The 25,626-nt window shown below is 39.4% G+C and overlaps 4 protein-coding genes and 1 pseudogene across 5 annotated transcripts; all 5 read right to left on the bottom strand.

Annotated features, from left to right (window-relative positions):
- Nucleotides 1-1,054: 1,054 nt before the first annotated feature.
- Nucleotides 1,055-2,515, bottom strand: LOC127756349 (F-box/LRR-repeat protein 14-like; annotated as a pseudogene).
- Nucleotides 2,516-8,023: 5,508 nt separating this feature from the next.
- Nucleotides 8,024-11,497, bottom strand: LOC127756703 (F-box/LRR-repeat protein 14-like). Of its 2 annotated transcripts, none has more exons than XM_052282073.1 (2): nt 11,297-11,497; nt 8,024-10,378 (listed from the first exon to the last, which is right to left on the bottom strand). In XM_052282073.1, the coding sequence occupies exon 2, from the start codon at nt 10,327-10,329 to the stop codon at nt 8,881-8,883; it is 1,449 nt and encodes a 482-aa protein (XP_052138033.1). In that variant the 5' UTR covers nt 10,330-10,378; nt 11,297-11,497; the 3' UTR covers nt 8,024-8,880. The 2 variants fall into 2 exon arrangements, with proteins under 2 accessions (XP_052138033.1, XP_052138032.1); XM_052282072.1 differs by having other exon boundaries at nt 8,025-10,385.
- A 1,369-nt stretch (nt 11,498-12,866) lies between these two features.
- Nucleotides 12,867-14,014, bottom strand: LOC127757637 (uncharacterized). Its single transcript, XM_052283203.1, has 3 exons — nt 13,835-14,014; nt 13,460-13,564; nt 12,867-13,099 (listed from the first exon to the last, which is right to left on the bottom strand). The coding sequence occupies exons 1-3, from the start codon at nt 13,913-13,915 to the stop codon at nt 13,052-13,054; spliced, it is 234 nt and encodes a 77-aa protein (XP_052139163.1). The 5' UTR covers nt 13,916-14,014; the 3' UTR covers nt 12,867-13,051.
- Nucleotides 14,015-20,155: 6,141 nt separating this feature from the next.
- Nucleotides 20,156-20,866, bottom strand: LOC127756777 (uncharacterized). Its single transcript, XM_052282150.1, has 3 exons — nt 20,699-20,866; nt 20,479-20,583; nt 20,156-20,355 (listed from the first exon to the last, which is right to left on the bottom strand). The coding sequence occupies exons 1-3, from the start codon at nt 20,777-20,779 to the stop codon at nt 20,308-20,310; spliced, it is 234 nt and encodes a 77-aa protein (XP_052138110.1). The 5' UTR covers nt 20,780-20,866; the 3' UTR covers nt 20,156-20,307.
- Nucleotides 20,867-24,623: 3,757 nt separating this feature from the next.
- Nucleotides 24,624-25,389, bottom strand: LOC127756776 (uncharacterized). Its single transcript, XM_052282149.1, has 3 exons — nt 25,213-25,389; nt 24,980-25,087; nt 24,624-24,859 (listed from the first exon to the last, which is right to left on the bottom strand). The coding sequence occupies exons 1-3, from the start codon at nt 25,291-25,293 to the stop codon at nt 24,812-24,814; spliced, it is 237 nt and encodes a 78-aa protein (XP_052138109.1). The 5' UTR covers nt 25,294-25,389; the 3' UTR covers nt 24,624-24,811.
- Nucleotides 25,390-25,626: the final 237 nt, after the last annotated feature.

Here is a 25,626-nt window from a genome sequence, read left to right as displayed (position 1 = left end):
CGGGCCCGACCCTTGACGGGCCGTGCCGTGCTTGGGCCGAGCCAAAACGCCGTGCCGTGGGCCGGGCCGTCGGGCCTCGGGCCTTTTGGCCATCTATAGTGCAAACTGAAACTTATTTCAAAACACCTGGTGTAAGTGAAACTATGGGTGTGTTTAGTTCATGCCGAAATTGGAAGTTTGGTTAAAATTGGAACGATGCGACGGAAAAGTTGAAAGTTCGTGTGTAGGAAAGTTTTGATGTGATGGAAAGTTGGAAGTTTGAAGAAAAAATTTGGAACTAAACTCGGCCTATATATACTAAAACTGTTGTGAAGTGAAAAATGTGACACTCGAGCTGGTGTGAAATTGATCAAATTTTGGACTGTACGATCTTTTTGGAGGGACAAGAGTGAGTAAAAAGGGCTCTCCTAGGAGTAACCAAACTATTGTTTCACAATTATGCCTGTATGTCCATTACCAAAGATACCAGGGAAATCAAAATCCTCCCTTCCACGAATATCACACATTTATAAACTTAACATGTAATCTCAAGCTGATACTGAAAGAAAATTAGTGAAGAAACATTGGGAAGGGTGCCTAATTTTCCAGACTATCAATATGATCTGCACATGCACATTCAGAATTTGAGCATTCATGTTTTACCATCCATCACCAATTGACTACAAAGTAGCAGGTATAACATACTTCCAGAATCACTTCCACAATGCAAAATTTGAATAACATTTGATTCAATGAGTAGCTGGGTCTAATGGATTTGGAAAGGATAAACAGAAGAGAAAGCGACCAGAAATATATCACTAACTGCAGTGTACCATTGTGCTTACGTTCCCATGGTTTTCACACCTCAGATGACTTACAAATAATCCAAGGCTCATCGTTACAAGCTAATATAAACAAACGACCAACAACGCTAAAATGAACAATCAAAAGCAGGTTTACATGGGATATGAAAAATGAAAACAGCAGCCATCAATGATGTGCACTTAGCAACAACTCAACCACTTCAAAACGGGGGTCAAAACAATTCAAGATCTTGAGAGGGACTTAATGCAGCCTAAAGATCATAGCTGCCCATATCCATCAAGCTAGATCTATTTAGCCTGCCATATCCTGGGCAATCATGTTCAAAGTGAACAGATTTGGCAGCTCCCTGCACAGATTTCACAGAGACCTGAGAACAACCTTCAACGATCAGAGAATCCAACTTCCGTGCACGTACAACCTCAGTGACTCCAACATCAGAAAAACCGTCACATTGCCGCAGTGTAAGGTTAACCAAAGATGGGCAATCTGCAAGAAAGCACATCCCAGCATCAGTTATCTCTATGCAATCCATGAGCTCGAGCGTCTCCAGAAACTGTGCCGATGCAAGAGCCTTCATCCCATCATCATCAAAGATATTGGCGCCACATAGCACAAGATCACGGATTGGGCAAGACTTAAAGAACATCACAAGACCCTCTTGAGTAAAGCCTATTTCAGGATAATCAGGTGAACAAGCAAACATTGTGAGCTCAACAACCTCAAGCATACGGCACCCAAGGGCTAGACCCTTGAGGCTTTCATCCTTCAAAGGCGTCCTGTAAATACTACCTTCAGGTTCTTCACAGGAGACGGGCTTAAGCTGAAGTGAGATGCTTTTAAGGTTGCTGCAGTTCTGGGCGAGCGTAATCACGTCACTGTCAGTTAGACCAATTACAAAATGAAGGAAAATTTTCTCTAACAACTTGCATTTTCCCAGGAGAGAACGAAGTCCTATTTCTTCCAAGCTTACAATCCGTCTCAAAGTCAATTCCTTCAAACTCTCACAGCAGAAATCATACTTATACTGGCAATTTGGCACATATGCCGGATCTTGACGTTCAAACGAGCTGCGAAGAGTCCTGACCTGAAACACAAACCTCTAGAGCTTTATCCATCCTGGACCAAACAATAGGAGGTTGTAATGGCTAATTCCTTTACAATTCTTTACTACAAGTTCTTTCAATGATCCATCACTGCCAAGGTACTTCAGCCATTCAGAGTTGCCAACGATTTCATTGCAATTGATAAGGTGGAGAGTAGATAGATTCTTGCAACCAACAGCCACATTGAGAAGTCCGCTTGATGTTATTCTTGTTGCAAAGTTCAGCCTGAGGGTAATCAATTTCTTGCAAAAAGCTAGATAACATATGCCAGTGTCATCAATGTCCGAGCAGAAGCTTAAGGTGACATCACTCAGCATAGGGCAGTATGCTGCAAGCATAAGGAGACTGGTTGCACAACTGGTTTCCATCATCCTCCTCCTTCCAACCAGAGTAATCGATATCTACATTCAACAAGTTATGAAATCGTGAACACACTGATGTTATGACATCTGTTGCTGGATGAAGGCTACAGCCTATGCGGATTGTATGCCTGTGCTCTGCTTCAATTTTGTAGAGACGCTTTGACACAAGAGAAAGAGAGGTCAGATCGCTTGTACTGCTAACCCCTTGACGATCTCTCCAATAAGTGCATCTGGAAGGTCCTCCATTGTGAAATACAGACGAACAAGCTACGTAATCTCCACGCTCAGCAGGTATCTGAGTGTTGGATTGAAATTAATAAGATCAGAACAATAGATGATCAGATTAAAATAGTGAAAACCATCAAGGAACATATATGTATAAATGGACTTTTGAACCCATTTTCTGCTCGACACCCACATGTACCTTTTCAAAAGAAGACAGGATAAGGCTGGCAACCCTTTTCCAGTACAGTTTTCTGATCAAACAACAGTTAATCAATAAGAAACTACTTCAACCTAGACTAAAACCTAGTTATCTGCAATTTATGACCCGATACAAGACTAGTAGATACTAGTGCATTGGTGTCTGAAATGCTAAATTAGCGTATTTGGAAGCACTTAAGTACATACCCAATTGATCGCACCGAAATCACTTAACACAAAACGGGTGTCTGAAGTTGCATTAACAAGAATAAGTCCCCTGAAGTGAAGCTGAGTCCACCAAGGTTCTACTACAACTCACCACCACTGACCTCAATGCATAAGGGCAAAGCATGCAACAAGTAACCAATAAAAAGAATAACCACATGCAATTGTTGACCAGTTAATGTGGGTTCTCGTGTCCCCCGAGTCGACTCTCCCCAGGGGCGGCTCGGGAGGCGACCCGGCCGCCCCTCTTCCCCCCACCCCACCCCCCTTCTCCGTCTCGCCGTCGCTGGCAGCCGCAAGGACGGCGGCGGCGGGGCGCTCCTCGTCTCCTCGCGCTCGGACGGCCTGGGGAGCCACCCGGGGATGGGCTGGCGGCGGGGTAGGCGGCAGCGGCGGGGTCGACGACGGCGCCGGTGGCGGGGACGTGCGACGGTGGCGGCTGAGGTGAGTGCGCTGGGTGGTGTTGTGGGTGGCGACGACGTTGGGACGGCGGTGGTGGAGGCCGCGGATCCGGCGGCGGCGCGGCGGCCGGCGGAGGTGTGAGCATGCAGGCACCCCGTGGTGGCCACTGGCGTCCTCTGGCGACCCTCTAGGTGTCGGCCGGCGTTGGTGGTGAGGGGGACGGCCGGATCTGGCTCCCTTGCCCAGATCCAGCGCGTCCTCAAGTGGGGACGAGGTGGTTTGGTGTCCGGCCGTCGTGTAGGTGGTGTGCATATTGCAAGTACCCTCGGTATGCAGGTGACATTTGGTGGCTCCCGTCGTAGATGCTATGGTTGATGGGTGCTCCAAGGCGAAAGTCTTGCTCCGCTCTCGGTGCTAGCAATGGCGACGCCCTTGGGCGCCGTTCACCTTCTTAAAGGCGTTGCTACTGGAGCCCTCGTTCAACTCCACTTCAAGAGTTTTCTCCAGGTGAAAACCTAGATTCGTTAGGATTGGACGATGTCGCCGTTCTGTCGGCGTGACTTTCTTGAAGGCTTCATTTTAGGAGTTTGTCTCTTGTTGGACAGCTGTACTTAGGTTCAGTTTGTCAATGTCAGGGTTTTTGCCGGTTTTCCTTTAATTAACCGTGCTGTTGTAAGGTTTTTGGGTCCGGTTTCCCTTATAAACTGGATCAACTCTCTTCTTCTATTCTCTTCTTCTACAGTGAATTGCAGGAGCTCCCTGTCTGTCCCCTCGAAAAAAAATTGCTGACCAGTTAATGAATTAGAAAATATATGAGCCTACGATACCCACCTACTGAACTATAATCACATGAAAATTGCAGCAACACTGTAAAAATTCTTCTCCAGCAGAATCCACAAGTACAGGGAGTTCAAGTATATGTTTCCGACATCGGTAAGCCCCCCCAAAAAAAAACGCCAGAAATCAAGAACCGCGTTGTCACCCGCCGTTGCTAAAAAAAAATGCATGGTTGCAAAACCCGAAAATTTCGCCTAGAACCAAGAGAAGAAATTTCGCCTGCAACTACAAATTGAGGCTTTGGGATGAATTACCTTGTGAGGTCGGAATTAAAGAAAGAAAAATGCGGCGTCTTCAGCGCGATCGCAGGAAGAAAAGAAAGAGCAGGGCCCTGCGAGGACGGCGGATCGCGCGGATGAGGAGGAGAGAAGCGCGACCAGCCGCCTCCCGCGCCTGCTCCTCTCTTCTCCTCCTGATCTCCACGGCGCTAAAACCCTAACCCCTCTCCTCCCTCTCGCCTCGTGTCGCGCTCGTCTCGATCGAGTGGAGCGGAACAAGGGGAGGAAGAAGGGTAAGGGGACCGAGAAGAGTAATTCTTGGGCGTTGATTTGGGCCGGACTGGCTATGTAGTAAGTTTTTTGGCCATTAGTGGGCTGGAATCAGTAATTTTTCCTCTTTATTCCCATTTTACGATATCTGAAAAATGATACTTCCTCAGTTTCATATTATAAGATTTTCTAGTATTGTCCATATTTATATAGATGTTAATGAATTTAGGCACATATAATTAATGAATCTAGACACATATTTGTAAGATTTTTTAATACATATGTTTAGATTCTTTAATATATATATATATATATATATATATGAATGTGGGCAATGCTAGAAAGTCTTATAATATGAAACGGAGAGCGTATTATGTACAAAGTTTTTATAAATAAATTTTGTACACCCTCCGTCCCATAAAAAAACCAACTTCTAAAGATGAACCTGGACAAGTATGTGTCCAAGTACATTCCCAGAAGTTGTCTTTTTTAGGACGGAGGGAGTACATCAAAAGCTTGATATTTAAGTAAGAACTTTCAAATATTCAGATGTTTTATTATTTTGAAAAAAAAAGGAAACTTTTTGATATTCGGTTGAAATTCATGGTTTGAGGTGTAATTCCTTTTTTTTTTTCATTCGTTTGGAAATTTAGACACACAGTTTATGTTTGAAAAGTTTGAAATGCTGGAAGTGCTAGTCCAAATCAGGATTGGTGATTGGATATTCAAGTGGAAAAGGTTTTAAAGTTTTTTATTCATTTGAAATTTCATACACACAATTCTTTATTGAAAGTTACTATGCCTATGTATAAAGTTTGAATATCAAAAATTTTTTATGTGATAAGTTTCAGCATTAGAAGTGATAGTCCAAAAGAGTATCGTGGATTCACGTCATTTCAATGTGCAAGCTCTTCCCACGGGCAGCAAGCCGCACTAGCACAAAATAATGCAAGCAGATTCGTCACCGAGGTTCGAGTGTCGGATTCCATCCCCTAGCAATATATGTTTGCTCATAAAGTTCAATCAACTTTTGATTGAATTTTACCGTTTCAAATTCGAATTCTCAAAAACTATTCAAATGTTCACTCCAGATCTATTTTCTCCAGCGTCGAAACCTAAAATTTCATGGTTTTCAATTGGTTTTCGTTAAAAAAGATAAACCCTATTTGTCAAGGATTGAGCAGAGAGGGACTATCCGCAGAGAAAAAAGGAGAACGCAAGTTTTGCAGCAAACAAGTGGCAAAGATGTTGTGGATAGCGACGACAGCTATAAAATGTATCCCCTCCATTTCAAAATTTATAACGCCGTTGATTTTTCGCAAAACGTTTGACCATTCGTCTTATTAAAAAAAATTATATAAATATCATTTATTTTGCTGTAACTTGTTTTATCATCAAATAGAAAATAGTCTTAACTTATACTTTTACATATTTATATTATTTTTTTAATAAGACGAATGATCAAACATTAAGTGAAAAATCAACGGCGTCATATATTTTGAAAATGATGTAGTATCTACGTATAGAGGTGGGCGTTTGGTCTGACCGAAAAAATCGGTCTCGGTCTTCGGTCTTTCGGCTATTTTGGTCTTTGAAAACTCAGGACCGAATTTCATCAAAAAAAAACCTTAGGACCAGCAAATTTGGTCTCGGTCTCGATCTGACCGAATTTGGACAGTTTCGAGAGATAAGTTTGGAATGAAAATTTTGACAGCACTTCCCCTCTTTTCAGACATTCTTTCACAATTATATATCACAAAAATATAATATAGTAGGCAACATCAAACACTAAATAATATATCACAAGATAGGATCAAGTAGCAAGATTAAATAGCATAGGTCTCAAGTCTTAACTTCACAACAGTCACACCTATTGGGCCACAATTCTCTCAGTTAATTCAGTTAACCGAAACCAATGACCGAATTGCCTGAAAAAATCGGTCTTACGATGGTGGAGACCGAACTACTAGCCGAATTTTTCGGTCTCGGGTCTACGTATGCAATTCCGTTGTTTGATCTTCATGGCTAAAATAGGCAAATAGCATACACAGCTGATGATTTGGCTTAAAAATTTTGCGAGACGAATCTTTTAAGCCTATTGCGCCATGATTTGACAATGTGGTGCTATAGTAAACATTTGCTAATGACAGATTAATTAGGCTTAATAAATTCATCTCGTATTTTCCTGGCAGAATTTGTAATTTGTTTTGTTATTAGACTACGTTTAATACTTCAAACGTATGTCCATATATCTGATGTGACACATAGGGACAAAAACTTTTGCCAACTAAACAATGCCTCAATGAAAATACAGAAGAGGTTTATTTCGTCAGGTACTTGTTAACAGAATTTAAAAAAAATCTGGCTTTTTTAGGGCAACAGTTGGCTAAACAGAAAATGGATTAATGTTAGATCGGCCAACTCGACGATCATTTTTTTGACTAAATAACTCGACGATCATGATGAGATTTCAGCAGCTAGTCCCACGAAAGCTAAGCACCGATACAATTTTGATGAGAAGAAAAGCAGGTAAACATTATAAAAACAAATCAAAGTTCAAACAGGGAATGGCTTACTATGTATCGTGTATCAACATCTCATAGTGAGGTCCTAATTACCAAATCTGATGATGACAACAAATCATGTTCGCGCAAATGCATTTGAAATTCAAAAAGAAAAGAAATATCTCGCATCAATAATGTTCAAATATAATCTCAAGCTGCTAGCCAGAAGATAATCTGTGGGGAACCATAGGAAGGCCGGGGCGGGGGACCCCCGTGGGCAAGAATGGCCCCTACCCTGGGCCCCGAAATGGAGATTTCTTTCTTATTTGCTTCCTTCATGAGAGTTGTTCTGAGTAACGTATAAGCATTCTTGTTTGAACGATCTATGCAACTAGTTTGATACCCGCGCGTTGCTGCAGGATTTTGTGGTAATGATAAACAACTTTGTAAATATGTGCTTATAAACAGAATTGAAATATCAAAAGTAAACATTCTAAAATTATAAAGTATAAAGTTGGCATTTGAGTAGTAGATGGCCAAGGAACATAGCAGTGGCTTAATATGGGGGATGCATGCATGACCAGGAGCACTCAAGTGAGTCATCCATTAACGTGTTTAATTACCAATGGCAGTTTGCTTACTTAAAGCCTGCATGGCTGTTGAACGAATGAATGAATGCCAGCTAAACAACAACAAAGAAAGATACACGTGATCCGACGGCTATTGGTTATCGATGACGTGGCTTAACCTGCATGCTTCTTTATAGTGTTAATGCTTGTAGTAGGTACCAACTATATAGGAAAAAGTGATGAGTTTTTGTTCATACCAGACGCTCTGCAAGGGGCAGTATAGTAGTCCCACTGTTCAATCAATTCCAATCTTTTTATAGCTCACAATTCTTCGTTTTTCTTGAGCTTACATCAACAGATATCCCTTGTACACGACATTGCTTCACTCTCCGCCAGATAGACCGGCAAGAAATGATCAGTACAATGGTTAAAAAAATTCAAAACAACTGTAGAAAAATAAACAGATCAGTACAATGACTAAAAATAAAATCATAGAACTGCATGAATTTCTCCTTGGACTGGAGGTATAATTTGTTCATCTGTTCCAAAAACTATTGCTATAACCATTGTGCAGATCAAACTTTCACTGTAAGCAGATGATGTACTAACAATAGTACCTGCAAGAATATCTGCTTGCTCCTCAAATGCAGGAATGTTCAGATCAAAACTGACTGAAAACCTGCTCATCTCATAGGACTGGATCCACAGCATTCCCCTAGAAAAATATGTTAAGAACCATGGGAAGGGTTACCTAATTTTCCAGACTACCAATATATGATATGTACATGTATTGCCATCCAAAGTCTTGAAAATATGGGCACTCATGTATTTCATACTTCCAGAATTCACTACTTCCACAATGCAGAACTTTTAAAACATTTGAGTCAATGAGTAGCCGAGTTTCATGGATTTGGGATGGGTGAACAGAGAAGAAAGCATCAGGAAATAAGTAAATCACTGGTTGCAGGGTACCATTGTGTTGACCATTACCATGGTTTTCACACATCAGATGCCTTATAAAAATCACTATTACAAGCTAATATAACCGACTGACAGACAATCACCAAAAGCAGGTCCAGAAATATGAAAAATGAAAACAGCAGCCGTCAATGCTGTGCACTTCAACAGGGGGTCCAAAAAACAACTGAAGATCTTGAGGGGACTCAATCCTGCTCGAAGCTCAAGCTTGATCTTCTTAGCTTCCCATAACCAGGATAATATCGTTCATAGCGAACAGATTTGGCAGTCCCCAGAACAGCTTTCTGAGATACCCTGCTACAACCTTCAACAATCAGAGAATTCAATTTCCGTGCACGTACAACCTCACCAACTCCAACATCAGAAAAACCGTCAGATTGCCGCAGTGTAAGGTTAACCAAAGATGGGCTATCTGCAAGCAAGCACATCCCAGCATCAGTTATATATACGCAATCCATAAGCTCGAGCGTCTGCAGGAATTGTGCAGATGAGAGGGCCTTCATCCCCTCATCATCAAAGATATTGGCGCCACATAGCACAAGATCACGGATTGGGCAAGACTGAAAAAACATCATAAGGCCCTCTTGGGTGAAGCCTATTTCTGGATAAGCATAATCACAACCAAACATCGTGAGCTCAACAACTTGAAGCATACGGCACCCGGCTAAAGCCTTGAGGCTTTCATCAGTCAACGGCGTCCTGCAGACTCTACCTTCAGGTCCTTCACAGAAGACAGGCTCAAGTTGAAGTGAGATACTTCTAAGGTTGCTGCAGTTCTGGGCGAGTGTAATCATGTCACTGTCAGTTAGACCAAGAACAAAATGAAGGCAAAGTTTCTCTAGTGATTTGCATTTTCCCAGGAGAGAGCGGAGTCCTATTTCTTCCACGGTCACAATCCGTCTCAAGCTCAATTGCTTCAAATTCTCACAGGAGAAATCATATCTATACTGGCAATTCGCCACATACGAGGGATCTTTAGGTTCAAATATGCTGTAAATATTTCTGAACTCAAACACAAACCTCTGGAGCTTCATCCATCCTGGACCAAACATTAGAAGGCTGTATTGGTTGATTCCTACACAGTTCTTCACCTTAAGTTCTTCCAGTGATCCATCACTGCCAAGGTACTTCAGCCATTCAAAGGCGCCACTGATTTTATTGCAATCGATGAGGTGGAGAGCAGATAGATTCTTGCAACCAACAGCCACAGCGAGAAGTCCACTTGATGTTATTTTTGTTGCAGAGTTCAGTCTGAGGGTGATCAATTTCTTGCAAAATGCTAGATAACCAAGACCAGTGTCATCAATGTATGAGCAGAAGCTTAAGGTGATATCACTCAGCGAGAGGCAGTATGATGAAAGAATACGGAGACCATGGTTGTCCAACTGGTTCCCATGGTCCTGCGTCCAACCAGAGTAATTGATATCTACTTTCGACAAGTTGTGAAATCGGGAACAAAGTGATACTATGGCATCTGTTGCTGGTCGAAGGCTACAGCCTATGTGGATCGTATGCCTGCTCTCTGCCTCAATTTTGTAGAGACGCTTTGACACAAGGGAAAGAGAGCTCAGATCACTTGTACTGCTAACCCTCTTGACGATCTCTCCAATAAGGGCATCCGGAAGATCCTCCATTGTGAAATACAGATGAACAAGCTGCGCTATCACCAGATTCAGCAGATATCTGAGTGCTGGGATGAAATTAATATGATCAGAATGATACATGTAAAGGTGATCAAATTACAGTAGTAAAATCATCAATATATGTAAATTGAATGCTCTTTTGCTGAACACACATTTGTTCCTCTTCCTCTTCAGAAGAAGATAGGATTGGAACTATTTATTTTTATACAGTTCTTTGAGCAAACAATAATTAACCCGTAAGAAACAAAATAATACTAGACTACAGCCCACATGTCTGCGATTGACTAGTCAATACGAGAATTTAAGATAGTATTCCAGTGTCTGAAATTTCAGGCATATTTGGAATCACACCGAAAACATTTAACACAACACGACCGAAGTCCACCACTGACTCTGCAAGTTGCATCAACATGCTCAGACAATTTACGGATATGTTTATACTACATTGATAAGCGAACCGAGTTCACCTAGGTTATACCCACGCCCTGCCATTTCAGCCAATCAACTCAATCAACATGCATAAGATGAAAGCAGACAGCTAGGAATCAAGGAAACAAATAGCCGAATTAACACCAGGGGTACATGCATTTGCTGAGCCAATTAAACGAATCAGAAATATGAGCAAAATTGATACCACCTACTGATCAACTAATCACACCAAAATCACAAACACGAGTGCGAGTTCGCTCCACTAGCCCCACTCTGTACAAGCTACACATTTAACAGCTCTGCTCCAGCAGAATCCACTGCTTCAGGCATTGGTAAGCCAAAAGAAAAAAAAATCGCAAGAAATCAAGAACCGAGTTCACCACCTAGGTCATCCCCATCCACCCACGGATCATCACAATCAAACAGAATGCATGGTTACAGGGCCCAAAATCTCGCCAAGAACCAAGAGAAAGAACTGCCCAGCGCTGCAAAATTCAGAGGATTGGGCAGGTGGAGGTGGGTTTAATACCTGCAAGGCCGGAATCAAGAAAATGGCGGCCGCCTTCTCGCAACAACAGGCGAAAGGAAGAGAGCAAAGGCGGAGACGGCGGAGGAGGAGGAGCTCTCAATCCCCTCCCCTCTCACCTCCGTGACGCCAAAACCCTACCCTTCATCCTCCGCTCCTCGCGATTCGCCTCGCCGCCTCCGCGAAGCCAAAAACCCCAACCCTTCTCCAATCTGCTTCCTCGCTGCCTTGAGAAATGAGAAGGGAGAACGAGTAGCTCTGGGCTGGGCTGGGCTGCTGGGCAGGACATGTTGATTTGGGCCACTAATGGGCCTGAATTCAGAATTTTTCCCTCTCTCTCTGTGTGTGTTTTTATCTCTTTACCAAATCCAGATGATTTTCGGGTGGATGATTTTCGGAGGAGTTTGAACCGGTCCCCACAAAAAATCGTAAAATTTGTGTGTTCGAAAGGAGCCCTATTCTTGGATGAAATATTTTATTAAGTAAATTTCAGAAATCTACATATACTTTGATCAAATTATCAGAGATTTAACACTAAACTTATCACAAAATTACATATTTAAGGTGAAATATATATCACAAAACTATATATTTAGTAACAAAATTATCACAAAATTAAAGGTTTAACGATAAATTAATCACAAAACTTGAACAAGTATAAGTCCAACATAACATTAGTGCTAAGGATTTAAACCACAAAATCTATAATTTTGTGATAATTTTATTATTAAATCAGTAGTTTTGTGATAATTAGCCTTAAATTTATAGTTTTGTGATAAATTTATTATTAAATTTGTAATTATGTGATACATCACTTTAAATCTGTAGTTTTGTGATAGTTTTATTAAAGTATCCGTAATTTTGTGAAATTCACTCTATTTTATTTCCACCTTAGAAGAATCGATTGGCTTGTTTAGCCGAAATGCTAATGGTTAAACGTTTGTGGGTAGCGAATGTTCCCTCCAATCTAGATTTGTTGTACGCGATGACGATGACATGTTTCCCCTTGGCCAAACGAGTTTTTCCCCTTTGTCCCTCTGCCAATTGAAAATAGGGATCTATCTTGTCAAAAACTCGCTGTCTGTACAAAATAAATTAACTAATAAATTGTTACAAGCGAAAAAAAAACCTTCTTGCCCCCGCCCACTTGCAACTCTAAATTAAACCCGTTACAACGCACAAACGTCTCACTAGTGCTCATAAAAATTGAAGCGATTGTATACATATTATGCGGAAAAGGACGCACGAGGGAACCGAAGAGTGATAAGGTTTGTGTTTGGATGGTGCCCTTGTCTGAATGATCTAGCTGAGGCTAGAAACTAAACGGCTGAGAACGATGCCTAAATTAAGCGAGATTCTCAGAGCATATGATCCAAAGAGGTGCTGAATCTTTGACATTTAAGAAACTGTGTGTATTACCTAGTGCAAAACAATAATTGAGTTGAATTTCAATATTTCATCTATAATTCTTTTTTTTCAAATTTCTGGTTTGTTTTTTATTTGACATGATTAGAATCATTAATTTTGACAATAATATATATAATTAGTGTACAGATGGCTACTTTTCCATGTGTTTCCATTAACAGGTCTTAGCAGCTTGGCCCCTGATAGATTTTATTCAATCACACACATATAGGATTACATATACACGCCATTAAGCGGTTTTTATTTGGGTATATATATAGTACATGCAATCGATTCATTCGTTTGTAATTTGTTCTTTGAAGCTCTTGTCGGTATTCTCTTGCCCTCGCTGGCTTAAAAGGTTGCGTTTCCTCTTATGCCAGTAATGGAATAAGTTGGCATCTGCATGTAATAACATCAGTAATCTTTTGTTAATAACCTCGATTAAAATTAAAAAGAAATACAGTAGTACTACCTCTATTTTTTAATATATGACGCCGCGTTTGACTTTTAAACAAACATTTAACCATTCGTCTAATTCAAATTTTCTGTGCAAATATAAAAAAAGTTTAAGTCATGCTTAAAGAACATTTGACGATAAATCAAGTCATAATAAAATAAATAATAATTACTAAGATGAATGATCAAACATATTTAAAAAGGTAAACAGCGTCATATATATTAAGAAATGGAGAGAGTAGTAATTAACTTGCAGAAAAATTATTGGCCGAAGTAAAAGGTATATGGACCTTTTTTCTTTACCTGCGGCGGCGGTGGCGCATTAACAGAGTTGCCACTGAGAAATGAGGTCCCATTGAAGCATGAGCCACTCACAGGGACACTGGTACTGTTGCCTATGTTGTGGTTCTAGCAAACATAGTTGAGAAGGACATCATGATCCACTAATATCATATATTAATTTAACTACATACCGTAAGTATATATGCCAAATACTTTCTCCGTCTCATAATATAAGGGATTCTAGAGGATGTAACATATCATAGTCCAATCTGAATGGGCTCTCCATCTAGATTTATAATATTAGGATGTGTCACATCCCTTCAAAACTCTTTATTTTATGGGACGGAGGGAGTAGTATTAGTCATATATGCAAAATTTAATATATATGTTGATTACCTGCATGTTGTTCATGATGTCCGTCTGCTCCTTGCCTTGCACCACAGGGCTGATCATCACACTGCTCCCATTGTAAGACATGGTTAATTATGTGTCAAGTGTTTCTCTTTTGGTCTCTTCTATCTGTAGTGTTTAATTTGCAGGTGTGGCACTCTTGGCTCTTTGAGTTTACAGTGGTAACATTGGCCATGCTTTTATAGTGTGGACAAAAAGGCATATATCATAGTGGTGGCAGAGAATTTATCCTGGATAACATTATGTGGCTCTATTTTCTTCGTGGGAGAATAAACCTGTAGATATATATGCTTATAGTGAATGATATATGCTATATGTCAGTACGCGTATCAAAATTATGAAGGTCTACTAATTTAGCACGCAGAGAAGATACAGAATATAACAAGTTAGCTTTAGAGCTTGCTCGGTTTGGAGGAAAAACAGATGATTTGGAGGAAACATTTGGGGAAGTCATCGTCTGAAATTTGTTGACTAATAGTTTAATTAAAAACATACTCCTTCCATCCAAAAAAAAGATAAACTCTAGGTTTCAGTGTCCAATATTTGACCATCCGTCTTATTTGAAAAAATTATGAAAAAAATTAAAAAGACAAGCCATGCATAAAGTATTAATTATGTTTTATCATCTAACAACAATAAAAATACTAATTATAAAAATATTTCATATAAGACAGACAGTCAAACGTTGGACACGGAAACCTAAGGTTTATCTTTTTTTTTTTAGAACGGAGGGAGTATGTGAGTTTTATTATATTCTATATATCATGTTAATTTTGCAGTTAGTAATAATATATTATGAAATAAATCAATACTCAAAATATAATGTTGGCGACCATATAGAAATATAGTACGGTCTCTGTATTCTAGAACGAAGTGAGTATTTAAAAATTAATGGAGGTAGCATTATAGAAGTCACTTCTTTTGTATCCAACAGTTAGCTGTCAGTGTCATGTAATTTGTCTTGGAATGCTTACAGTAAAGATCGAGCTGGCGGGCCGGCTTTAATCCACGCGAAAACCATCAATCCATATCCAAGTAGTAAAAATGAAGGTTATTGAAAAGTAACTTGGCTACAATTAGAGCTTAATATCCTATATCATTGAAGAATGAAATATATATATCATTGAACAATTAGAGCTCAATATCCTATATCATTGGAGTATATATGCGAGGAATATATATCTTTAGAGTCATACACTTAGGCGTCTATTAATCCATAATGAATCAATTAATCAACAGGCGGCCTGTGGTTTTATTCAATTACAGGCATACATGATTATTACAAACATGCTGTTTAGCGGTTTTATTTGGGTGTAGCCATTAATAATTCATCAATTCGTTCGTCCGTCTAAGCTCATTCATCATTCTGCATTTGACAGCTCGTTTCCTCCGTTGCCAGTTAGGGCAATCCCAACCCTTCATCTAGGATGGTGTCTATGGCATTAACTACATTGCCATGTAGGACTTTTAACTTATGTGACACTATATTAATTAAGAAAAAGAGTGAAGAGAGGAATAAATTGGGTCTCATATAAGACACAGTTTCAACACGAGAACCTATGCACTAGACACTATCAAGTTTTGCATTGGGAGAGAATAGTGTCTTCATAATAGATGAAGAATAAATATGATTGGTAGAGAAGAGAGATGATGTATTTATTAATGACCCACTTTAAGAAACTATGGGTTGTAGAGTGTAGTTTCTATTGTAATGTTTTATTGATATGGCACCATAGACACTGCTTATGGATACTATGGGTTGGGACTGTCTTACAGAATAGTAGTAAGTTCGAACCTAAATGTAATAATAGCAGTACTTAATTACTCTTTCTGTCCCATAATACTCCCTCTATCTATTTTTGATATACATATTTCCAAATCTAAAAAATTTACTTTTGATAGACATATTTCAATCTAACCACATATTCTCTTTCTTGGATTTAATGCGTGACTCTCTATTCTTCCATACAAAATTGGCTACATGGGCATCGAGAAATATAAATATTAATAAATCGCTTGTTTACGAGTAATAACTAGTAATCTGTTTAAATGGATGATAAGTAGAATTACTTATCCTTAGTCATTATACCAAGATGAGATATGCCTATCAAAAATAGATGGAGGGAGTATAATGGACTTTAGGTGATGTGACACATCCTAGTCCATCCAGATTTACTGGACTATGATATGTCACATCCACCCAAAATCCCTTATATTATAGGACGGAGGGAGTAGTTGGTTATTAATAACCTCAGTTAAAATAAAATAAAACAACAAACAACAGTAACTTAAGGCCTAAGGCTGTGTTTAGTTTCTGAAATTGGGGAGAAGTTTTGGGAAAGTTGGTAGTGTGGAAAAAAAGTTGGGAGTTTATGTGTGTAGGAAAGTTTTGGATGTGATATGATGTGATGTGTTGGAAAGTTAGAAGTTAGGAGAAGTTTGGTGTGAACTAAACATGGCCTAAATGAATGTAGTATTTCTTTTACCTCCCGATCCAGTGGTGTAGATTGGAGTATTGACAGTGTTGCCACTGAACAAGAAGGTGCTGTGGAAGCATGTGACGGACATATAAGGAGTTAGGGAGACAATCTGACTAATGCGGATTTTATGGTCTAATTAATTAACAATATAGATTAATTAAATTACTACTACAGATACACGTGTTAAATTCTATCTGTCTTTCATTAATCTAGCTTAATATACCAGGGTTTTCATTGATTGATTATCTGCATCTCTCATGATCGATGACGCCCTGCAGCCCTGCTGGGGTATTGGCCTTGCAACGTTGGGCATCATCACGATACTCACGTTGCCAGACATGGTTAATTACGCGTCAATTTTATTCCCACTCTAGGTTCTTTGAGTTCATGGTTGTGTGATATTGGCCGTGCTTTTATATATAGCGTTGAAAACTCATCTATTATACTACGTTGTACTAGAGAATTTGTCCTGGATAGGATTATATGGCTTATATTCTTCTTGGGAGAATATGTTGAACCGGATATATATGCTTGTCATCGCCGAGTGCAGGTATACTAGAAGGATTTGGAACCTCGTTGCGACATGGGTAAGGTTCCGCCAGCTAGAACCCCGAAGTTGGGGGGTGGCGCAATCGGTCAAAGATTGGTGGGAAATGCTGGCCTCTGCGTCTAGCGTCCCCAAGAAGGGACTCCGCACCTTGATTCTACTCATCGTATGGGAAGTCTGGAAGGAGCGAAATAGGAAGATATTTGATCATAAGGAAGCCGCAACCTTGTATCTCCTTTTAAAGATAAAAGAAGAGGCTGGCATGTGGGCCTTGGCAGGCGCCGAGCGTCTTGGAGAGATCATCCCGCAGTTTGTATAGTGTACAGCTTTCCTTGTTTTTTGCTTTTTCTTTACCCCTAGGGGTTATATTTTTCTCCTGCTATATTCAATAAATAAGTACATTCTTGTGCTGGTTCCTTTCAAAAAAGATATATATGCTTGTAGTGAATGGTGCGTGTGATTAGCTAGTGTAACTGTCGAAGTCTTACCGGTCTCATTTAGCAACATGTACACCCTTCCGTTCTATATTCTAAGGTGTTTTAATTTTTGTCATAAGCCAAATTTCTAAACTTTGTCTAAATTTATAGAAATAAGTCATGTTTCTTTTCTTCAAAACTTTGATTAAGTTTGTACAAAGATATGTGGACATTTATATTTTATGGTGTGTTGTGCTCACCTTTTAATGCCCTGTTTGATTCAGCTTAGGATTATTATAATCTGAATTATTAGGAGTAAGCTGAAACAAACAGATAGCTTATTATGCTAGATTATTACAATCTATAAGTCAGATTACTATAATCTGGTAATCCACTCTAAAGGTGCTTTTTCTAGATTATTGGGTGGCTAACAGCTAATATACAACTAATAATCTAGAGAAACAAACAGTTAACAATTTATTCTATGTCGGCTTTTTATAATCTAGCTTATATTAATCTGGCTCAATAATCTAGATTACAATAATCTTAAACTGAAACAAACAAGGCCTAAGTTGCTATGGAAAAGATATTACTGATTCTACTTTATTTTGACCGACTTACAGTCAAATAAAATATATGTATGTTATTTGACTGTCAAATCTCCCGTATAGTCTCATATATAATTTTTTTAGTTTTAGGACTAACCGCCTTTTCCTAAATGTATGGTGTGTTTGAAGTCTCTTTGTTCACACAACACATATATACACAAGAGTTAGGGCCTTCGATTTAAAGGAAAAAGGGAGAATAGCCAACATGATCATTGAAGTTTTGCTCCAGAATCAGTTTGGTCCCTAACCTTTTGTATTGTCCAAACGAGTCCTTATAATTTGTCATGTGGGCTAATATAGTTCTTGGGCCCACTTAAATTGCCACATGAGCATGCCATGTTATGCTCTCATGCAAAAATATGGTGAAATATCCAATTTACCCTTCCAAGTACCATACAAAAATAATGAAAAGAATTTACAAACTTTATTCAATGTGACTGGATATATGGCAATTTTTTTCACTGAATTATGCTAATACAAAGTTAAATTAGCTACAACTACTAAATATATAATTATCATGCCAAATAAATTTCATGTAAGTAGTTGCATTTCAATGTTAAAACTCTAACGAATTTTTAATATGCAGGATCACCTACTTCTTTTTTTTGTATTTTTCTCCTTTTCTTTCTCTCTTTTTTCCCTATGATGATATGTGTAAGGGTAAATTGGATATTTCATTATATATTTGCATTGGAAGATGACATGGCATGCCCACATGGCAATTTTCGATGGGCCAAGGACTGTATATGTCCACGTGATAAAGTTTAAGAGCTTGCTTGGACAATTTGAAAGGTCAGGGACTAAAATAATCTCAGAGCGAAACTTCAGGGACCATAGTGGCTATTCTTCCAAGTAAAAACATAGAAATTTTGTAGGATTCTAATACTATAAAATTTTTTTCCTATATAGCCGTTTGAAACAAAGGATTAAAAATTATTGAATCCTATGAAATTCCTAAGAAATGCCTCAATCCATACAAGTTTTGGAGGATTTTTAACATGAGATCTAACCTCATGGAAAGTTTCCTATGAGCCTATCTCTCTCATCTAATTCCTAAGTTTTTCCTGTGTCTCAATCAAATAATCATTCCTGTATTTTTTCTGCATTTAACATTCCTCTGTTTTGCAGTAGAATTCTATCATAATTCTATGTTTTTCCTATTCCTCCATTTTCTCAATCATTTGATTCAAAGGGGCCATTAGTTGTTAGGGTTGTGAAATTTGTATCGGATTGTTTACAGTAATCAATGTAGAGCTTCACACATTTGAACTAGTATGTAGTACATCACCCCCCCCCCCCCCTTCTCACCTATAAATGAAAGTTATTGAAAAGTCATTGAGCTACAATTAATTCATATGCACAATTAAATGACATGGATTTAAGAATGATGAACTCATGGTAAATTTCCTATGGAATTGGTGCATTGGATAGCAATCCATAGGAATTTGGCATGCTCAAATCCTTTGTTCCTAACAACACATGTAGGAAAAATTCCTAAGGTTTAGAATCTTTGAAATTCAATTTAGGGCTCCTTTGAAACATAGGATTCTCTAATACGGGAATAGGAAAAATGCAAGCATTGAATGTCATCGTAGCTAAGGAATGAAAAACATGAGAAAACTACACAATAGAACCGCTTGGATGGAGCACGTGAAAAATATAGGATTCAGAAGAGAGAGGTAGACATTGAGAAAAAATTCCAAGAGCTTGGAGCTCATGCTAGGAGTCCTCCACAATTCCCATGAAACATGCCATTCCAATAGGAATTTCAAAGCAATTCCAGAGACCCAATCCTTTGTCCCAAAGGGCCTCATAGGAAATTTTCCTATAGGGCTCAAACCCTTTGAAATTCCTCTATTTTTCTCTTATTCCAAAGGATCCCTCGTGTGGGTGAGAGTTAGCTTGTAAGCCATGACGCTCCAACCATACTATCGCGGGTTAATACGCGAAGCAAAAATAAAATTGTAAACATGGTACTAAGAAATTTGAGCTCGCGCTATATGAGAATGACTAATACGGATTTTGGAGACAAGGTGTTACATTTTCTATTGCAATATAATGATGATATCTAACAAATTATAATATTGTAAAAGCACTCAAAAGAAATATATAAACATACAACTTTTTTATGTTTTCAAACTAAATGTTTTGAGAACTATTGATGGTCAAAGTTTTAAAAGTTTAACTGAAAAAAGAAACAATACAATACATTTAGATATGGAGGGAGTATATCATCTGAGTTGTACTCTGAGACATCCATTAATCCATTTATATCAATTAGCAGGCCATTTAAGCTTACTACCAGCTAGGCCCATGATTTATTCAATCTCATGGATATAGGATTATTACAACACGCTGTTAAGCGGTTTTATTTTGGTGTAGCCCTCCTGGCGTTGTATGCCAGCACTTAAAAGGTCGCATCTCCTCCAATGCCTGTAATAGAGTAACTTGGAACCTGAATAAAATAATTGCGATACTTAATTAATTAATATCCTCAAATAAAATAAAACGAACATAAGTAAGTTATGGAAAAATTATTGTCCTAAATGAATGAAAATGATATGTACTTTATTTTTACCTCCGGAGCTGGTGGTGCATTTACGGAGTTACCACTGAGGAAGGAAGTGCCATTGAAGCTGGAGCCAGACACAGGGACACTTGTACTGTTGCCAATGTCACGGTTCTAACATGAACCAAATTAAGAATAAAAACGTGCTCCATTAACCTTGGATTAATTAAATTACTATCAAATTCACAGATATACTCTAGTTATTTACCATGTTTAATCAATTGATTACCTGCATGCCGTTCATGATGCCCTGCTGGAACTTGCCTTGCACCACAGGACTGATCATAACACTGCTCCCGTTGCGAGACATGGTTAATTATGTGTTTAAAGTGTTTTTTGGTATCAGTGTTTGTAGGTGTGTTAATTTGGTGGTGGCACTCTTGGCTCTTTGAGTTCATGGTGGTAATATTTGTGTGTCCTTTTATAGTGCGAAAAACTCATCTATCGTTACTGTGGAGAGAATTTGTCCTGGATAAGATTGCATATGACTTTTACTTTTTCTTCTTGGGAGATCGAATATGTTGATCTTGATATATATGCTTGTAGTGAATGGTGTGTGCATTTGTTCCTAGGATCAGCTAGCGTACACGTACCTTGAAGTCTTAATTATTTGTGGATCTCGTTTAGTAACATGCACACTAGATTATAATAATAACTTATTAGTTTCTATAGCACAATACTAGGCAATTGCCATTCATACATAGTGGACACACTTAATCCTTCTAAACACTTATTATAACTTAAGTCTTAAAATTTCTTGTATCTCTTCTTAAGTCTTGCATAAGACTTAAGACTTATGCAAGAGTCTCACGGTAATAAATTTAGCACTCTAATTTTGAATTACCGTCAAACTCTTTCATTGATGTTCTATAAGTTAATTTCTACCGCAACTTTGTGGAAAAAGAAAAATTGATCCATAACACAAAAAATAACCTAGTACCAAAAAATAGCATAAAAAGTTTTCGCTTTCGACTAGAAACACCAGCCATCGATTTTCCTTCGATACCTAACACACCATTCCTATTTTGAGCAAACGAACGCTGGACGTCTCCGCCGTACGTTCGAGATGGAGGCCGCCGCCGTCGGCCGCGCGCGCCACTGTCGGACGTCGTCGCCCCACCCCGCGGCGCCTCGCAAGCAGCCACCATCGTCGCCCTTTTCCTCGATCGGCGCGTGACGCCTCAGAGCAGATACAATAGCATGATATAATCTAGCTATATAAACATATTTTAAATAGATAAAGGGAGAGATAAGAGCAGCTAGCGATAGATCTGTACCCAACTGTAGCACAGACTCCAAGATATAATATGTGTATGATAGGTGAGACAAGATATTAATATTATAGTAAGCAACTATTATATGAATTGGCTATTACATTGACTATTAAACTTGCTCTCAGAAGCAGCCGCCGTCATCACCCTTTCTTTCGGAGATCACCTCGCAACTTGCAAGCACGACTGAACTAATAATTAAGAAAAGGAACTAGAGCAGCCAACCAAGTTCCCTATGCTATAGGGATAGAACAAGGGCAAATTGGTATTTGTAAATGTCAACACATGGCTAAACACTCGACTATATAACTGCAACCACGACGGAATCGAAGAAAAATCAGTGGCATATGTGCTTCTAGTCGAAAACGGAAATTTTTTGTGCTTTTTTTTTCTTGTACCACTGGTGGAGAAATCATCCTTACTCTCGGTTGGGAACCCCCTTTAGTCCCGGTTTTCTAACCGGGAGTAAGGATCCGGGACTAAAGATGTACATCTTTAGTCCCGGTTGAAATAACCGGGACTAAAGATACATCACCAACCGGGACTAAAGAGAGAGGATCTTTAGTCCTGGTTGATGTTACCAACCGGGACTAAAGAGACAATAGCGGCAGTACCAGATGTTCCCCTTTTCTTTTTTTTTCCCTTTTTATTTTCTCCCGAATCAAGTAGGCAAATCCCCAAATCAAAATAACATCCCAAATTCATATCACCAAACCCACATCACAAATCATAAAGTTACTTATACACACAAATCAAATACATCACAATATCCTAAGAAATTACTCAAATACATCACAGATCCAAACAATGAATCACAAATTTGTAACTTCTCAGTCAAATACATCTCAGTGAATCATCACAAATTTAAAAAAAAACCAATGCCGCTGCTGCCGCCGCTCGCCACGACCGCCGAGCGCGGCCCCACCGGCCGCCGGCCGCCGGGCGCGGACCCGCCGGCCGCCGCCCCTCCGCCCGCCCCGGCCGCCGCCGCGCGCGACGCAGCGTCCCCGCCGCCCGCCGCTGGCCGCGGCCCTGCCGGCCTCCACCGGGCGCCGCCTCGCCGCCCGCCCCGGCCGCCGCCACCTGCCGCCGCGCGCGACGCCGTGGCCCCGCCGCCCGCCGCCGGCCGCGGCCCTGCCGGCCTCCGCCGGGCGCCGCCCCGCCGCCCGCCACGGCCGCCGCCGCTCACCGCCGCGCGCGGCGCCGCCAGCCGCCACCCGCCGGCCGGCCGGATGGGAAGGGGAGGAGGGGGGAGGAGGAAGGGGAGAAGGGGAGGAGAGGAGGAAGGGGAGGAGTTGGAGGAGAGGGGATGAGGAAGAGAGTTAGATCTGAGGAGAGGGATAAGTGTGGAGGAGAGGATAAGGGATAGGGATTATATACTACGTGTTTAATTTTAGTCCCGGTTGGTAGTACCAACCGTGACTAAAGTGGTGATCTTTAGTCCCGGTTATTGACACCAACCGGGACTAAAGATCCTCGGCCCCCTGACATACATCTGACAAGGGATAAACCGGGACTAATGATCATCTTTAGTCCCGGTTGGTAACACCAACCGGGACTAAAGATCAAAATTTTTATAACCGGGACTAAAAACAATCTTTAGTCCCGGTTCTTTTTGGATCCGGGACTATTGTGGATTTTGCCGGACCGACGAAAGATGGTTTTTCCACCAGTGTACTGCCTTGTTTTATGAGCTATGTATTGAATTTTTTCTTCTGAAAATTTGTAATTTCATGGTATTTTTGAGTAGGTACTCGGAGGTAGTAGTACTATTTTTTTTCAAGAAAGTTACTATATTTCCTAGTTTAATTTATACTACCTATACTTAGAGATAATAGAAAAATACTTTAAAAATTGTCTACCTCTCTCAGTTATCTTCCTAGGGAAGTGAAATATGATAATGGTGACATGATTTTTATAATCCACTTAAAAGGCACTTCTGTCGACCTTTGTTGCAACATGTGTTTCATACGTTAAGTATTGAGCGATGCTCCAGTGTTCTCTACTGGTCGTATTATACTACTAGTATTATTAGCGGTAAATTAATAATTTACTATTACAATAATGAGGAGTTACTTTGTTATTTATGTTCTTTCCCGACTAAATTGATATATGATCATTCATTGCGTTAGCATCGCTCATATATCATCAAAAAATCCAAAAAAAAAAGGAAAAAAAAGGTATAGTCACTGCTTGACGATTATACCCTCTGCACCTATTTTTTTTATAATAATGCCCCTCCACATTTCTATTACCGCTAATTAAGGTGGTAGTATAAATAGATCTAATCCCTTTGATCAAATGAAATCAATGAAATGAAATCAATGGTTCAGATTGATTTCTACTACCAGTAGAGAGCACCATAGTGAGGCTCTTAAGTATTTGTTTGATGAGTTTTTTTTTTAACTTTTCTCCTTAGAATACAAAGGCTGATCAGTTTGTGGTTGTTATGGTGTGTTGTGTACTTGTGTTGCGTTCATTTTTTAAGTTGATATGGGAAGAAAACAAGTATAATCATTGTAGTTTTTCTTTATCGACTTACAGTCAAATAAAATATGTTATCCGAAATGTCACCTCTCCCCTAGTTATTTCATATTTTTAGTGCCTTTTCCTTTATGTATGGACAGTATGGTTTGTTTGAAGTTACTTCATTTATATCCAGGAGTTATCTGTTCTGTAATCTGTCTTAGATTGTTCACACTCACACATTCGTTTAGTATAACTAAAGGTCATTGAAAAGTTAGCTAGTACAACTTATTCATCCGCACAATCTGAAATGACTTGTATATTTAATAACGAAATAACAACATATTTGGCGTATGTAAACAGGGTATATCTTCTGAGTCATACACTGAGACATCCATTAATCCATTAATCCATATGTATCAATTAAAATGCCTTTTTAGCTTAGTCCCAGCTAGGCCCATGATTTTATTTAATCATACATATATAGGATTATATTACAAACACGCTATTAAGCGGTTTTTTATTTGGTTGCAGCACACATAATTCATTCGTTCGTTCAAGCTTAATTATGCATGCTGGTCCTTTTGCCATCTGAGGCTAGCTGCTTAGAAGGTTGCGTTCCCTCCTATGCCAGTAATAGAAAAACTTGGAACCTGAATGAAATAACATCACTACTTAATTAGTTAATAATCGGTTAAAAATGAAACAAACAGCGGTAATTTATGGAAAATTATTGGCCCAAATGAACGAATTCGCTCTGTATTTTCTTCTACCTGCCGAGCCGGTGCAGGTGCATTAGCATAGTTGCCACTGAGGAAGGCAGTACCATTGAAGCTGGAGCCAGACACAGGGACACTCGTGCTGTTGCCGATGTTAGAGTTCTAATTTGAGAAGAAAAACATGTATGGTTCGTTAATCTCTTAGGTTTATTAAATTACGGCAAATATACGAAATGTCAAATGCAATCTCTCTCTAGATATTAACCGGGTTTAATTTAAGTGATTACCTGCATGCCGTTCATGACGCCCTGCTGCATCTTTCCTTGCACCACAGGGCTGATCATCACGCTGCTCCCATTGGTAGACATGGTTAATTATGTGTCTAAGTGTTTTTTTTTGTCTCAAATGTAGTGTCAATAATTTGGTGGTGGCGCTATTGGCTCTTTGAGTTCATGGTGGTGATATTTGCCGTGCTTTTATAGTGTGGAAACTAGTCTATCACTATGGTGTAGAGAATATGTCCTGAAGATATATATATAAGATTATATGGCTTTATTTTCTTCTTTAGAGAATATGTTTAACCCGATATATATGCTTGTGGAGAAAGATCGATGTTGTGGAGAATAAAGGGCAGCACACGAGAGTTTAGACATGTTCAAATTAACCCTCTCAATGAGAGGTAATACTTTATTTATGTTTGA

This window comes from Oryza glaberrima, chromosome 12 (assembly GCF_000147395.1).
Source record: "Oryza glaberrima chromosome 12, OglaRS2, whole genome shotgun sequence".
Classification (NCBI taxonomy): Eukaryota; Viridiplantae; Streptophyta; class Magnoliopsida; order Poales; family Poaceae; genus Oryza; species Oryza glaberrima.
The sequence above is the reverse complement of the archived record's forward strand: the minus strand, read 5'-3'. Positions and strand labels throughout refer to the sequence as shown.